The 15,335-nt window shown below is 38.3% G+C and overlaps 1 protein-coding gene across 3 annotated transcripts in view; it reads right to left on the bottom strand.

Annotated features, from left to right (window-relative positions):
- The window catches only part of LMO7 (LIM domain 7), a 264,422-nt gene that overhangs the window by 142,542 nt on the left and 106,545 nt on the right, over window positions 1-15,335 (bottom strand). For all 3 annotated transcript variants that reach the window (XM_036756248.1, XM_036756252.1, XM_036756253.1), the window contains exon 4: window positions 6,595-6,664. In XM_036756248.1, coding sequence (XP_036612143.1) covers window positions 6,595-6,664 — 70 coding nt within the window. The remainder of the gene's footprint in view (window positions 1-6,594; window positions 6,665-15,335) is intronic.

The raw sequence follows: 15,335 nt of genomic DNA, 5'->3' as shown, positions 1-15,335 counted from the left end.
TCGCCAAATCCAATTAGCATTTGGGGTTGGGACGGGGCTCATAATCCTTGACCTTTCTGCAGCTTTGTCCCTCCTCAGCTTACTTTCTCATTCCTTGACTTTTGAAATGCCATACTCTTAGTTCCCCTGCCTCTCTGGCTATACCTTTTATATGTCTCCTTCCCTGAATGTTCAGTCATCAACTCCAACCCCATAATGTAGACAGATGTTCTCAAAAGTTCTCTCTTCTTCGAGATGGACATCTTCCCTTCATAGTTTCATTAACTTGCACAGCTTCATCCTTCACCTCCATGCAGTTGATTCTCATATCCATTTCTCTACTCATGCCCTCTCTATAAGTTGAGACACATATCTCCAACTGCTTAGAGTACGTTGCCACTTAAATGTCCCAGCAGCACCTCAAACTCAACATGCCCAAACCTGAATATATTATGTCTCTATCAAAGCCTATTCTTTCTTCTTCTTTAAATATTTCTGTGTCATTAAAACTACCACTCACCCAGGATCCCACAATCAAAATCATGGTAATATATTTGATTCTTCCTTCCTTCTCCCCTTTTGTAGACTATCAATTATCAAAACCTACTACCTCTATCACAATAGCTCTTATAAATATACTTTCCTTTGTATTACCATTAGCACTATCCTAGTAAAGGCTATCATTACCACCCATTTTGTCTGGTCTGTTGCAATAGCCCTTCATGAAGCTGTTCCAAATTTAGCTTACTTTTTGCATAAATTTAGTAACATCCCTCGTCAGTCAGTCAGTCAAAAAGCATTTATTAAGCACCTACTATGTCCCAGGTACTATGCTAAGCACTGAGGATACGAATAAAGGCAAAAACAGAGTTCCTGCCCTCAAGAAGCTCACATTCTAATGGGGGGAGGAGATGTACATAAGGCATTAGGGTTAAAACTCTTCAGTGTCTCCCTATAGAATAAAAAGGAAGAAGAAAGAGCAGAAAGGAAGAAGGAGAAAGAGAAAGCAGGAGGAGGATGAAGGAGAAGAAGGAAAAGGAAGAGCCAGCATTTATGTAGTGCTTTACAGTTTGCAAAGCACTTTCAAAAACACAATCTCATTTTGTCCTCATGCAGCCCTGAGACAAGGCAAACTGACCTCCCCAGGGTCAAACTGCCCACAAGTCCCTGAGACTGGATTTGAATTCAGGCTTTCCTGACTGCAGGAAGCATGTAATGACAATTTCCTCCCTGAATTAAAAAACAAAAAACCCCACTTCACTTTCAAGCATCAACATGGGGCAGCTCGGCAGTGCAATGAGCAGAGTGCTGGGTCTAGAGTCAGGAAAGACTACGTTCAAATCCAGCCTTAGACACTTGTTAGCTGTGTGACCCAGAACAAGCCATGTACCTCTGTCTGCCTTAGTTTTTGAAACTGTAAGATGGGAATAATAATAGTCCCTACCTCTCAATGTTGTAAGGAACAAATGAGATAATAAATGTAAAGTACTTGGTGTAATACCTGGCACATAGTAAGTACCATAAAAATGTTAGCTATCATTATCATCATCATCATCATCGTTATTATATGCCATACATCATTTTAGATTATAGTAATTTGTCTCTTGTCATATCCTCCTAGTAGGATGTCCCATGAAAGAAAGGACTGTCTCACCTAAATTGTCTATTGTCTGAAACATGTAAGTGGTTGACACTAGTTCCCATGCAGTAAATGCCTACGTATTTTGAATGAGAATCTCATAGAACTCCTCTGAAAGTGTCAAAAGATAGTAATAATAAAAAATCCCTTTCTTTTTTTTTTTAAAGGGCTATAAGAAGCTAAATAAAGATTACAGCCAGGGGCCACTACTAAGTAGTGGTGTATGGGCCAAAAGAACTTCAGAGCTCTGAATCATTTCAGTGAAAATACTCTCTGGTAAGTCATAATGTCTTCTTCTTACACAAATATACACAATGAAGGGGAGGAAGCTAGAACTGCTCTCCCTGATTCCAAAATTATGTCTCCATCAAGCCATCCCTTTAAGCAATAATTCAGGCTCCTTACCCACCGCGGTGGAATACAGAATAAATCAGGTTAAAATAAATAACAAGGGCCAGCCTTGAAAGAGAAGAGAGATTAAGGATAGAGGAGAAAGGGTGGAAAGGGGGGTGGAGAAAATGAGTAAACACAAAAGAGAAGCCTAAGGAAAAAAAAAACAACTAGGTGGTGCATTGGATAGACTGCCAAGTCAGGAAGACTTGAGTTTAAATCCAGTCTAAGACACTTCCTAGCTGTGTGACCCTGGGTAAGTCACTTAACCCTGTTTGCCTCAGTTCTGCATCTGAAAAATGAGCTGAAGAAGGAAATCGTACATCACTCCTGCGACTTTGCCAAGAAAACCCCAAATAGGGTCACAAAGAGTTGAAATGACTAAAACACCTGAACGACAACAATGAGGAAAAAGAAAGAGAAGGGATGAAAGGGTAGTGGAGAGAATGATAAAACCCCCAAATTCCTGCTTTTGTGATGGCCTATGGAAGGATATGTATGGGCTGATGGTACCAATATGAACCTGGCCTTTTACAGCACCAGTTCCTAACCAAATTTTTCTTTCTCTAATCAAATTTTCAGGAGACACAATATTAGGAAGAAGAGCCAACACATTGAATGATTAAGTTAGGATCCAAGACTGGAAAGCTGAAATGTTGGACCAAACCTTGTAAGATGAAACTTAATAGGTGTAAATGTAAACTTTCATACTTGGGTTCAAAAAATCAATGTCACATGTACAAAGACAGGGGGAGAATGGCAAAGAAGCAGCTAATGGGAAAAAACATGGAGGTTTTAGTTGACTACAAAGTCAATATGGATCAAAAATGTGACAAAGGAGCCAAAAATAGTGCACTAAGAAAGGCATGGTGTCCTGAACTAGAAAGGTGACAGTCCTGCTATCTGCTCTGGCAAGACTATATTTAGAATCCACCTTGGATGGATGATGATAAACCATGGAAGCCTTCGCAGAGGAGGTAGCATTTGAGCTGTGCCTTAAAGGCCAGGCTTCTAATAGTTGACCTTCTAGGATGACTTCATAGCTCTTCACACACATTCTTGGGAACCTGCAGCTTTGAGGCCACATGTGGCCCTCTAAGTCCTCAAGTGTGGCCCTTTCACTGAATCCAAACTTCACAGAACAAACCCCCTTAATAAAAGGATTTGTTCTGTAAAACTTGCACCCAGTCAAAAGGCTGTACCCGAGGACCTAGAAGGCCACATGTGGTCTCAAGGCTGCAGGTTCCCAGCCCTTGTTTAAAAAGTTCTGTATTGTGAACTCTAGAAAACATTCTTTGTTGATGGATACTTAGTAAATTAAAGTATTTAGGAAAACATTTGTTCTAAATTTCTAGACAGAAATCAAGATTTAGATAGCATTTTCAGTACACAGCTCTAAATATGAACACATACTATGTTATTTTTATAATCCAAATATTTCCCAATGTTATGCTTCCATCTAATCAGAGAATGGTAAGATTATAATTTAAACCTCTAGTGGCCAAAAAATAATATACTACCCAAACTTTCAATTGTCTTAAAATCTGTAGGATGTTTCCCCTTAAAAGTCTACATTCCGAAGAAATAGCAAAGTTTGGGGTCAGAGATTAATTTTATCAAAATGCATGTAGTCCACGCTTGAAATTACTGAGCATCATGCCATAATTCAAAATACAGGAAATGAGTTCAATTATTAAAAAGTGGTTCACCTATTTGAGTGATTCTAAATAAAACTTAGATTGCCATTCCTTCATGGCAAGCAAGACTCCCTAATCCAAACCTCAAATTCTTTTAACTTTTAGCTAATCAAGTTAATACTATGGTGACTTTAAAAGCATAGTAACTACTCACAACTAACTTACTTGGGTTCTGTCTATTTTTAAACCATCAAAATGTTTGGCTTTAATTGTATCTATGAAATAGCTCAGTTACCCAGATTAAGAGAAATGGTGCTGTGTTTAATGTGTAATATTTATTTCTAGGTTCTTTTTTAACAAAGCATATTAAAACTTAGCAGCATCTTGATAGCCAAGGCCAGAATAGAAGCAGACTGTTAAAACTCCTTGAGGAAACGTTGAATCCCAAGACTTCCATCTCCATTTCTACTGTATTAAGCAAAGTTCTCCTCAGTAACAGGCCCCCTGAGCCAAACTAACTCCTGACCACAATGTTAAGACGAGGTTTCCAGACCACCTGTGAGCTTCAGTAGCATTGGCACTTTTACCTATAAATGAGCCTGCACATAGCATCTGTAAGTACTTTGACAGCAAAGAATAAGATGCCTGAATTTTATTACAAGTTGTCTGGATTTTCCAAAAGGAGGCATAAAAAGTTTATTTTTTGCATCCATTTTATTAGCTTGAACATTAATATTGGGGTAAGCTAATTTTTTTTTAACTTCCCTCCCACCTAAACCCTGGATGCCCGATTTTTTTTGTCTTTGGACAACAGATCCTTCCAAGGAAACATTAAATCCAACTGCCTACAAAGGGCATACCTTAAAAATGGTTAAGCAAAATGGTGGTTCAACATGATGTTACATATCACCTTCCACTACTGTAATTCACCATTTGTTAACAGAAATAAGAGGTCAACATTTATTCTTCAAGGATTCATGGATTATTGAAACTTGTCAGCCTTCTATCTTTAATTATAAATGTTCTTTCATTTACAAAGACACCATTGACTATATTAATATCCTCTTGGCACACACGTACCCTGAAAAGAGTTTGTGTTGAATCATTTACATGTATAACTTAAAATTTAAAACAGGAAAAACTTTATTGATCCCAGGGATTCTTAACCTTTTTGATGTCATGGACCTCTTTGGAAGTCTGGTGAAGCCTAAGCAGAATACACAGAATTACAGGAAAACCAATTTTACTGAAATGTTGTTGTTGAGTCATTTAAGTCATGTTCAACTCTTCATGATCTCTTCTGGGGTTTTCTTGGCAAAGATACTGGAGTAGTTTGCCATCTCCTTCTCCAGCTCATTTTACAGATGAGGCAAACAGGGTTAAGTGACTTGCCCAGGGTCACACAGCTACTAAGTGTCTGGGGCTGGGTCGGAACTAAGGAAAATGAGTCTTCCTGACTCTAGGCCTGGCTCTCTACCAACTGTATCACTTAGCAGTGTACTGAAGTATAGTGAAATAAATGTTTTTTTTTTAAAACAAGTTCACTGACCTCAGCCTAAGAACTTTGATTCCAGTCAAATTCCTTCATTCCACAGATAAGGAATCAGAAAGGAAAAGTTATTAAAGATTACAGCTAGGACATGTCAGAAATTATCTAAAGAGCCCTGTAATGCAAAAAAAAGAAGAAGAAGAAGAAGAAAGAAACAGCAGCTCCTATGACATACTCTGCCACTTCAGGGTTATCTCCGTGTGTCTTCTACAGTACTAATATTTAAGTCATTTAAATTCAATGAACCTCAGTTTCCTCATCTGTAAAATGGTAAGAAAGTTATATGTTCTACCAGAGTTAACAACCAGGGGTTGTTACAAGAAAAGAACTTGAGCAACCTTAAAACACCAGATAAATATGGAATATTAATATTATTATATTTTACTACATAGAAGCAACCTTAAAACACCACATAAATATGGAATATTAATATTATTATTATATGTTATCATATAGGAGCAACCTTAAAATACTAGATAAATATGGAATAATAATATTATTATTATATGTTATTATATAGGAGCAACCTTAAAACACCAGATAAATATGGAATATTAATATTATTATATTTTACTACATAGGAGCAACCTTAAAACACCACATAAATATGGAATATTAATATTATTATTATATGTTATCATATAGGAGCAACCTTAAAATACTAGATAAATATGGAATAATAATATTATTATTATATGTTATTATATAGGAGCAACCTTAAAACATCAGATAAATATGGAATATTAATATTATTATTATATATTATTATATAGGAGCAACCTTAAAACATCAGATAAATATAGAATATTACTATTATTATTATATATTATTATATATGAATTAAGCAGCATATACAGCCAATGGTGCCAGATTGCTGGGGTCAACGATCACCAACACTGCAAATGTCGCTTCATATAAAACGTGTAAAAAGTAAAAATATGAACAGATAAAGGTAGTGAGATATAATGACTTGGTCAGCTTTGGGAGTCAAGAGGACCTGAGTTCAAGTCCTACACCTCTGATACATATGAACAAATCAACACCCAAAGCAACTCTCTGAGACTTTGAGTTAAAGGGAGTCATCTGGACATATCAGTCGGGAAAAGTTTTCCGGTCAAGGAGCCTTCCCCCTCTGATGAAATCTTCAGATCCCACACAAACAGTAACAACAAAGAAAAAAATTAAAGGAAGGAATGAAACTAAATAGAGATGAGAAATCAAGAGAAAAGGAAGAACTCCCAGAAAAGAGGGAGGAAAACATAAAAGAAAGGTACTCAAGAAAAATAAGAGATACGACCTGAACGCCTCATTTTTATGACAGATCCGGATAAAAGAGCCTACCTGTAACTGACTTGCATTTCAGATATGAAGAAAGCCAGGTCTGAAGACAATCTACTTACCAAACCTGCTATTGGTGTAGATAAACGATTGATCTTCTTAATGATTCCAGGCTTAAGCTTATTAATCAAACTGAAAGAGAATGTGGAAAAAAATGCATTAAAATTACAAGCTGTCAACATGTGCTCAAGGTTCTTTAATGAAGAATCTAAAATAAGAAGAAAGAAAATTCTAGAAAGGTTTACTCACAAGACATTCTCTTTTAAGAATATAATATACTCTGCCACCCAGGCCCAATTTTCTCGTAGAAAGGAAACAACTATGTAGGAAAATTGCTTATTGCCCAAATTAAGAGAAACAAGATTATGATTAATATTTAGTATTCCCTTCTAGGTTCTCCATAAAGAGAATCTTTGAAAGAGATGAAAACTTCTACCCACAGTAAATTGTATAGCTATGTCTTTTAGTTTCATATTTATTAGGGAATGGCTAAAATTAGCTCCATTTAAAATGGCCAGGAAATGACTTCAGGATCATTTCAACTTAGGTCAATCCAATTGGTACTTGTCCAAAGCATAAGAAAAGAAAATTAAATGATGATGTAAAAAATAATGATATAATTTATGTTTCTCTTGGTAGGTTCTATACATACTAATAATACTGTTTCTCAATGGGAACCTCATTAAGCAGAATGCTACTCCCCAAAGTGTGCAGAAAAATTTAAAAGATACGATAGAGGCGCACATAGCTCCCCCTCCCCCCACTATTAACTCATTCAAGCCTGTGCTTGAAAACTCTGATACTACATAGCCTGAATGCAATTTTCAGCTTCAGATCCTAAAACTTCTCCACATGGGGCCGGAAGGCCTATTACAATTACAGTAGAGTCTATTATTATACTAAGGTTCTTGTTACTTTGACACATAATGAAAATGTATTTTAACACTACAGAGAGAGCAAAACACTTTTCAGCACTGATAGAAGAAGCCTACAAATTACTTGAAAATAGGAACCATATTTTGTTTACTGGCCTAGCAAATACTAGATGTTGGTTATAATGGAAAGGGGGAAGACAAGATAGGATATTAGGCTGAAATTATTAGTAAACTCTACCTTACCTTGTAGGAAAAATCTAATTATAGTACAAGGAAAAAAACATTGACTCCTTCAATCAGAGGACCTGTGTTCAAATCCTGCCTCTAACTCTTATTTTCACTTAACCTCCCTAGCCTCAGTTTCCTTGTTTATAAAATGAAGGAGTTACATTTGATAGCTTCTAAGGTCCCTTACAGAGCTAGATCTACGATAATACTAACACTGGAATTTATTAAGTACAATTTAACACCTACCAAAAGAGTGTCCTGAAATAATGACCTTTCCATTGAAGGCTTCATAAGGAACACCTCCTTACTCCAAGGAGGAAGAAAATATGAAAGAAAAGAGATCAAATATTTTTAAAATCACTGGTATGTTCAGCATAAAAAAAAAAGCATCAGGGAAAAAAGAGGATGGGAATCTTGAGTAAGAGTGTGTTTAATTTTTTTTTCAATCAGACATGCCTTTAATGTCCAGAAACTCTAGGACAGCCTGCCTCAGAGTCAGAACAACCTGGGTTCAAGTACTGATATATACTGGCCTCCCTCACTCAAATCAAAGTCAACTGCAAGTCATGTCACCATTTCCCTGATGTCACGGTCCTTTTCAAAAACAAAGGACAAACACAACATCAATACTGTCTATATGACATGAGGCAAGTTACTTAACCTGTTGACCAGTCCAAGCCAAGAAATGTGGGAGGGAGGGAGGGAGAGAGAGGGGGAGAGAGAGAGAGAGAGAGAGAGAGAGAGAGAGAGAGAGAGAGAGAGAGAGAGAGAGAGAGAGAGAGAGAGAGAGAGGAGTAGCTTTTGTAAGTGGAAAATTTACCAGGACTTTCTTAGATGAATATTTTCAAAGTATTCTCACACCTGAACATATTTAGAGAACACAGTAATTTAAATGATAACACACCTACCCTCATTAACTTAAGCACCTTCTATACCTGTTATAACAAGCTTGATCCTTTGACCCATATGCTTAAAGGCTAAGTCTCCATAAATCCAAGTTGGGAAGGCCTTGGCTCCAAAAGGCATCTTGTCACCCTCCAAAGTGACAAGGAAAGTTGATTATTTACCCAAAAAATGGCACCAACTGCAAAGTATGTCACTGTTCACTAGATCTGCATTTAATTCTAGAAAACAAAGCATTTGTTCTACAATGCATAGGAAAAAACAAAATTAGGGAAGAATCACTTCAAGCACCACAGAAAAATTAGTTAGTCTCCTTGACTGATATCTTGTGAGTGTCTCTTATAGGTTGACTTATGCCCCAGAAGAGCAATATTTCAGTGACACACCAGTTAGGTCCAGAAGTCAAAAGCCAGGGCAATATCGTGGAATTCAAGGAAGCTTGCCTCCATTTTTAACCTTGCTAGAGGAAGACAGAGTTATATAAATTCCAGTCCCACCCACTTGAGTCATGGTTGACCTTGGACAAGTTATTCAATTTACCCATGTACTTCAGTTATCTCGTTTGTATTGCAGGCTTAGTAATGCCAAGAGAATTTTTCATAGCGTCACTTCTGGAAATAGATATTAGTATAGCTAACTCTCAATGACCAGCCCAAGAGAAGGTGCATATGAGGGCTTGAAGGAGGGAAAAGAAAGATAGAGGTAACATAAACAAGGCCTTAGAAAACAAGAAGTTAGGGAGTTTGTTTTGCTTTGGTTTTGTTTTGTTTTACCCTTCCTTGACACAAGTTGACTAGACTAGTCCTAAGGCAGCGGCAACCTAAAGGGGAATAGTATTTCCCTTCCTTTCTCTCATGAACCCTCTAGTATAAGAGCTCACAGTGACCAGCAAAACAGCAAAAACGAAGAAGATAGAAACAAGGTTAAAAACATTCCTGAAATTACTCCTTAAAAAAAACTGGCATTAAGGAAAAACTCCGCATTATTTCAATATATAGTCAATGCTTAGTTGTCAATTCTGGGCACTGAACTTTGGAGAAAACGCCAACACAACTTTGGCAAACAAAGCATAAGTCGTCAAGTTGGGCATCGGGAGCAGTATACATATAATTATGGGAAGAGTCCTTGGGCTATTTCTCCTAAGAACTGATTTGGGTAAACAGAAGAACTGTTTCCAGATTTAAGGGTCTAAGTAAGCTTGTTGGCAGCAGTTATTTTTGTAGGTCAGAATCACAGGATCTTATATTTTAATTTAGAGCTGAATAAAATCTAAGAACTCCCTAGTTCTAACACTTCATTCATCATGGGGAAAAAACTGACGACTAGGAAGTTGAAGTGATTTGCCTAGGGTCACGCAGGTACTAAATATAACAGAACCATCAAATTCGAGCTTAAAGGAACCTCAAAGGTCCAATCCCCTCCTTTTACAGATAAGAACACTGAGATGTTTGTTGCATCGGCTGCTCTGCCTGGTTTCAACTCCAGGAGCAAGATTCCCCTCCTTGATTGACACTACTTTCCTCCTCCACTCCCTTTTGATTGCAGTACTGGAGGGTGGAGTACCGAACAACTGCCAATGCCTTCCTTTATAGAGAGCAGAAAATGGACTCTCAGTTCACTCCACTGTTTATCTGCTGCTCTGCCTTCTTTCAACCGTAAGATGCCCCTGCACCAGCTACCCCTGGCTTCTCCTTCCCTGCTTTCCTGACTCCTTTGGTGTGTTGTCTCCCGCTTTAGACTGTAAGCCCCTTAAGGGCAGGGACTATCTTTTTATCAATTGTATCCCTGGCGCTTGCCACAGTGCCCGGCATGCAGTAGGTGCTTAATATATGTTTATTGGAACAGAAAGTATTAGACGCAGAATTTGAACCAAGGTCCTCAGACTATAGATACAATGTTTTTTCAACTAGACCAATACTGCTGATTTCTACCCAAATCCAGGGATCTTTCCAATGCACCATTAGAGAGGCAGGGAACACAAGCCTCCTCTATATAAGATTCCTAAATTATAAGCTGTCTATAGAGACAAGATATGCTACCATTATTCTGATGAATTTTATGATTTTAATAGATGTAATGTATAATACATATCTGTGAATACAGCTGGATCTCAACTGGTACAAATAGTGAATCCTGTGAAGTGTTGCATAGTTTCAAATTGACACTGTTCAAAGTTACAAATATGTAAAACACAGTTATTGGTTCCAGCCCAACCAAATGATGACATGCATATTCAAATCATGCAACCACTTCAGGAGGACTCATTATTTTCACTAACTGAAACCTAGATGTACATCAAATATTTTCAGTCTTTTTAATTAAATTTTAGTTCCTACAATGGACAATATGATAGAATAGAAAGATAATTAAGACTTGAAATCAGAAAGATTCTTCAGTTCAAGTAGAATCCCCACCTTAGCTAGCTGTAAGATCTTTTTATAAATTGCAACTTTTCTCTGAGCCTCTATTTATTCACCTCTGAAGAGGAAATTAGACTATCTGCCTCCCAGGCAGACTCAGGTGACTCAGTGGATGGAGTGCCTGGGCCTGGAGTCAGACAGATTCATCTTCCTGAGTTCAAATCTGACCTCAAACACTTAGTAGCTATGTGACCCGGGACAAGTTCCTTAACCCTGTTTGCCTCAGTTTCCTCATCCGTAAAATGAGCCAGAGAAGGAAATGGCAAATCGCTTCAATATCTTTGCCAAGAAACTCCCAAATGGGATCAAAAGAGTCAGACACAACTGAAACAACTGACAACAACAAAAACCTGCCTCACAAGGTTCTTGCTAGGATACAGGGCGATCAGGTATGTCGAGTGACTAGTAGAGCATAAAAGACTTTTTATATGTAATTATGATCCCATTAAGAAAAAGTTGAGGTCACAAAAGGAGTCAGCATGGCATCATAAAGAAAACAGGCTCTAGAGATGGAAGATCTGGTTCTACCTTTGCCAAGTCACTTAACCAGGCTTCAGTTTGCTAGATGGCCTCTGAAGTCCCCCTAAGATCTAGTTCTGTGATCCTATTATGACTTGAAATGATAACCACACAAGTTAGTAGATGAGAGGGAGCAAAACATAGTGGATGCCTTGCTATTCTGAACATTTACTAGATTTTTTGACTGCACACAAGTCAACTATTAGTATATTCATCTACAAAACAGGGATAATACTGTAGCCTACCCCATAGGGTTGTTTTAAGGCTCAAATGAGATAATGTATATAAAGTGCTTTATAAACCTTAAGACACAATGTAACCATTATCATTATTTTCCAAGTCCTTATTTCCAGCAGAAAATAAAACCAATCAATGGAACCATTTATCTCAATGTGGTCCATTGGGTATTCCCGTTAACATAGTATTGGTAAGACTATTGAGCGTAAAGTTGGATCTGCAAAGGTCTGTAAAGATCACCTAGTGTAATGTCTTCATTGGAGGAAAGCCAGCTCAAGTGTCACATAATCATACATAATCATCATCACCATTATTATCATACCCAACATTTATATAGCATTCACTATCTGCCAGGCAACACGCTAAGAACTTTTCAAATATCTCATTTGAGCCTTACAACAACAACCCTAGGAAGCAGGTGCTATCATTATCTCCATTATACAGATGAGGAAACTGAGGCAAAGTTAAGTGACTTGCCCAGGCTCACACAGCCAGTAAATGAGTGAGGTTGGATTTGAACTCAGGTCTTCCTAATTCCAGGCCCAACACCATTATCTACTGTCCACTGTACCACCAACATGTGACCTTTCCAAATCCCATAATTGTTAGTGCCTTCCCTCATCGCCTCCTTAGACAAATAATAAATTTATTAGGTATTAAACTTGGTACGTACTCATCTATGTAAATGTTCTTTTCCTCCAAAAAAAATGTAAGCTTCTTGAGGGTAGAGACTATTTTGTCTTTGTCTTTATAGTTTCCAGTGTCTAACATACGTATAGTAGTCACTTAATAAATGCTTGCTGAAATGAAATGAAGTGACTTAGCTGAGGTCAAAGTTGGGCCTGAAGCCTATGTCCTCTTAGCCCAGAGCCAGTAATCTTTCCACTACGCTGCCTACCATGCCCATTAACTTATCCTACTCCAACCTCCTCAAAGCTTCTCCAAGGCTACACTCCAATTCTAGATCTACAAATTATATTATGTATCATTGGTCCAACTAAAGTCACGACAAAAAAGCAACCGATCGCTCAGTACAATTCATGATCTTTCATGCCACTAATCAGTCCTTGCATTTTACACATACATATTTCTGCGCCGGGTACTTTTTTTTTCTTTTTTAAACCTACTTCCCAGCCAATGGACCTGTCCATTCTAATAGAGCTGGTTTGCTATTCATAAAGCTATGCCCTAGGAGAGTCACCTTTTCGGAGTTGTGGATCCCTTTGACAACCTGGTGAAAATATAAAATCTCTTCTCAGAATAATGTTTTTAAATGAATAAAATAAAATGCATAAGGTTATGAAGGAAACCAATATGTTGAAATGTCTACTATAATATTGTTTTAAAAACAAGTTCATGAACCTCAGGCTAAGAACTCCTACTCTAGAACCTTGCTAATGGCGACCTAGTTGCACCTGATGCCAAAGCTCTATGAGAGATGCTACTGATGAAACTGTTCATAAAGCAAGGTGGGCAATTTCTGCTGGACATAGTCTTTGCTCTTAAGAGCCTTATGTTTTCTCTTTCTACTTCTCATGAACCTTCACGTTCATCTAAATTTCATAACTGTGACTAAAATAAGGTTTCAGAGATTTACATGTCAAGTGCAGAAAGGGCTATGGAAAGGCATATTCAGCCATCCCATGACATATGTAGGATCAACCTAGATCCATATTTGAGACCATTGAACAAAAGAATAACTTATCCAAGATCGCACAGGTAGTTCAGAATAGATCCTGTGATTCCAGAACTAGCACTGTTTCCCACTTCTACCACTGCTTTTCTCTTTTCTTTTCTTTTTTACATGGACCTTTTCCATTTATTGTATGAGTGAGTTATTCAAGTCCAACTCCTCCCTACCCAATAGATACATTAAATAAGCTATAAGGGTTTTTCAACACATGACAAAGGGCAGAAAGAATTTTTGCCTATTCATTACTCACACAATCTTCAGTGGGTTATGAAGTGTTTAAAACTCAAGAACCTTTAGCTAGTGGACCATAATTAGTCTTACCTCATCTCAGAACTCATGTATGTATTTGAGGTCAGCTCTCCCTCACTCAAATCAAAGTCAACTGCAAGTCATGTCATCATTCCCTGATGTCATGATCCACTTCAAAAACGAAGAACAAACACAATCTATACCTAACTTATTTCTCCATGTCCTAGATATTCCATCACCATCCCACTGGCAGGCAAATTCCTTCTTCAATGCCTTCACTAGTTTCTCTTTATCATAATCATCATCAATGCCCTGGACAGTGGTGAGCTTCTCTGTTGAATACAGACAGTTCTCACTTTATGTAAATTTGTATTACACAAATTCGACTTTGTGGAAAGAATTCTGAAAGGTGTGGGAAGATGCAACAGAAACATGTACGAAGAGAGTTTGGAAAAAAAAAGTGTGTTTGCAATTTGTCCCCAATTTTCATGTATTTAATGAAGAAGAAACATTCAAAGAAGGGAGTAACAAAATTGTAAAATTAGCACAAGAACTGGAGCTAGAAGTATGAGGATGACGTGAAGGAGTTGATTGAGACTCACAGAGAAGAACTGTCAAAGGAGGATATGCTTGATTTGCTAGCTGCAAAGACTACAGAAGAAGAAAGGGAAGCTTCAGAATTCAAGGTCAAACCAAAAAGAGTTCACAATGAAATTGGTGGCAGAAGCATTTCATCATTTGAGTGAATTTTTTTTCTTATGTTGAAAAGATACATTTAAATACTTCAAGATTGATGGAGGCTGGAAAGCAGGGACTAGCGCGAACTCCCCACCAAGTCCCTCCAAAAACCTATAAAAAACGACTCTGAACCAATTCTAGAACTGCAGAACCCACAAAACAGCAGAGAGAAGCAGGGCTCCAGCCCAGGACAGCCTGGCTGGTCTCTGGGTGAGGTCTATCCTGCATGGAGCTGCGAGCAAAGCAGAGCCCAGCGTGGGTGGCACGGACCAACCAGACCAGCAGCCAGGCAGAGCGGGCCCTAGTGCCCTGAATCAGTGAGCTGCAGCAGTTACCAGACTTCTCAATCCACAAACACCAAAGACAACACAGAAGATTAGTGGGAAAAGCTGCAGGGGACAGAGTGGAATGAGTTTGGGTTTGGCTACCACCCCAGGGGCAGCAGAGGTGGGGCAGCTACAGAAGTACAGCTGCAGTTATTCCAGCCCCAGGCCCACCTGGTGGGAGGAATTAAGTGGCAGATCAGAGCAGGAGTGCACAGCCTGTTGAAGATCTAGGTCCAGTACGGGTTGGGGGTTCTTGGGGAAGGAGGAGTGCTAGTGTGGCATCCCACCAAGCGTGGAACATAGTTCTCTTAACTCCACAAGCAGTCATACCCCACTGAAAAACTCAAAGGTCAAGTTAGTTGGCTGGGAATATGGCCAGGCAGCGAAAATGCACCCAGATTCAGTCTCAGACTTTGGATTCTTTCTTTGGTGACAAAGAAGACCAAAACATACAGACAGAAGAAGTTAACAAAGTCAAAGAGCCTACAACAACAGCCTCCAAGAAAAACATGAACTGGTCCCAGGCCATGGAAGAGCTCAAAAAGGATTTGGAAAAGCAAGTTAGAGAAGTAGAGGAAAAATTAGGAAGAGAAATGAGAAGGATTCAAGAAAACC

This window comes from Trichosurus vulpecula, chromosome 4 (assembly GCF_011100635.1).
Source record: "Trichosurus vulpecula isolate mTriVul1 chromosome 4, mTriVul1.pri, whole genome shotgun sequence".
NCBI classification, from domain to species: domain Eukaryota; kingdom Metazoa; phylum Chordata; class Mammalia; order Diprotodontia; family Phalangeridae; genus Trichosurus; species Trichosurus vulpecula.
This window is presented reverse-complemented; position numbering and strand designations above follow the sequence as displayed.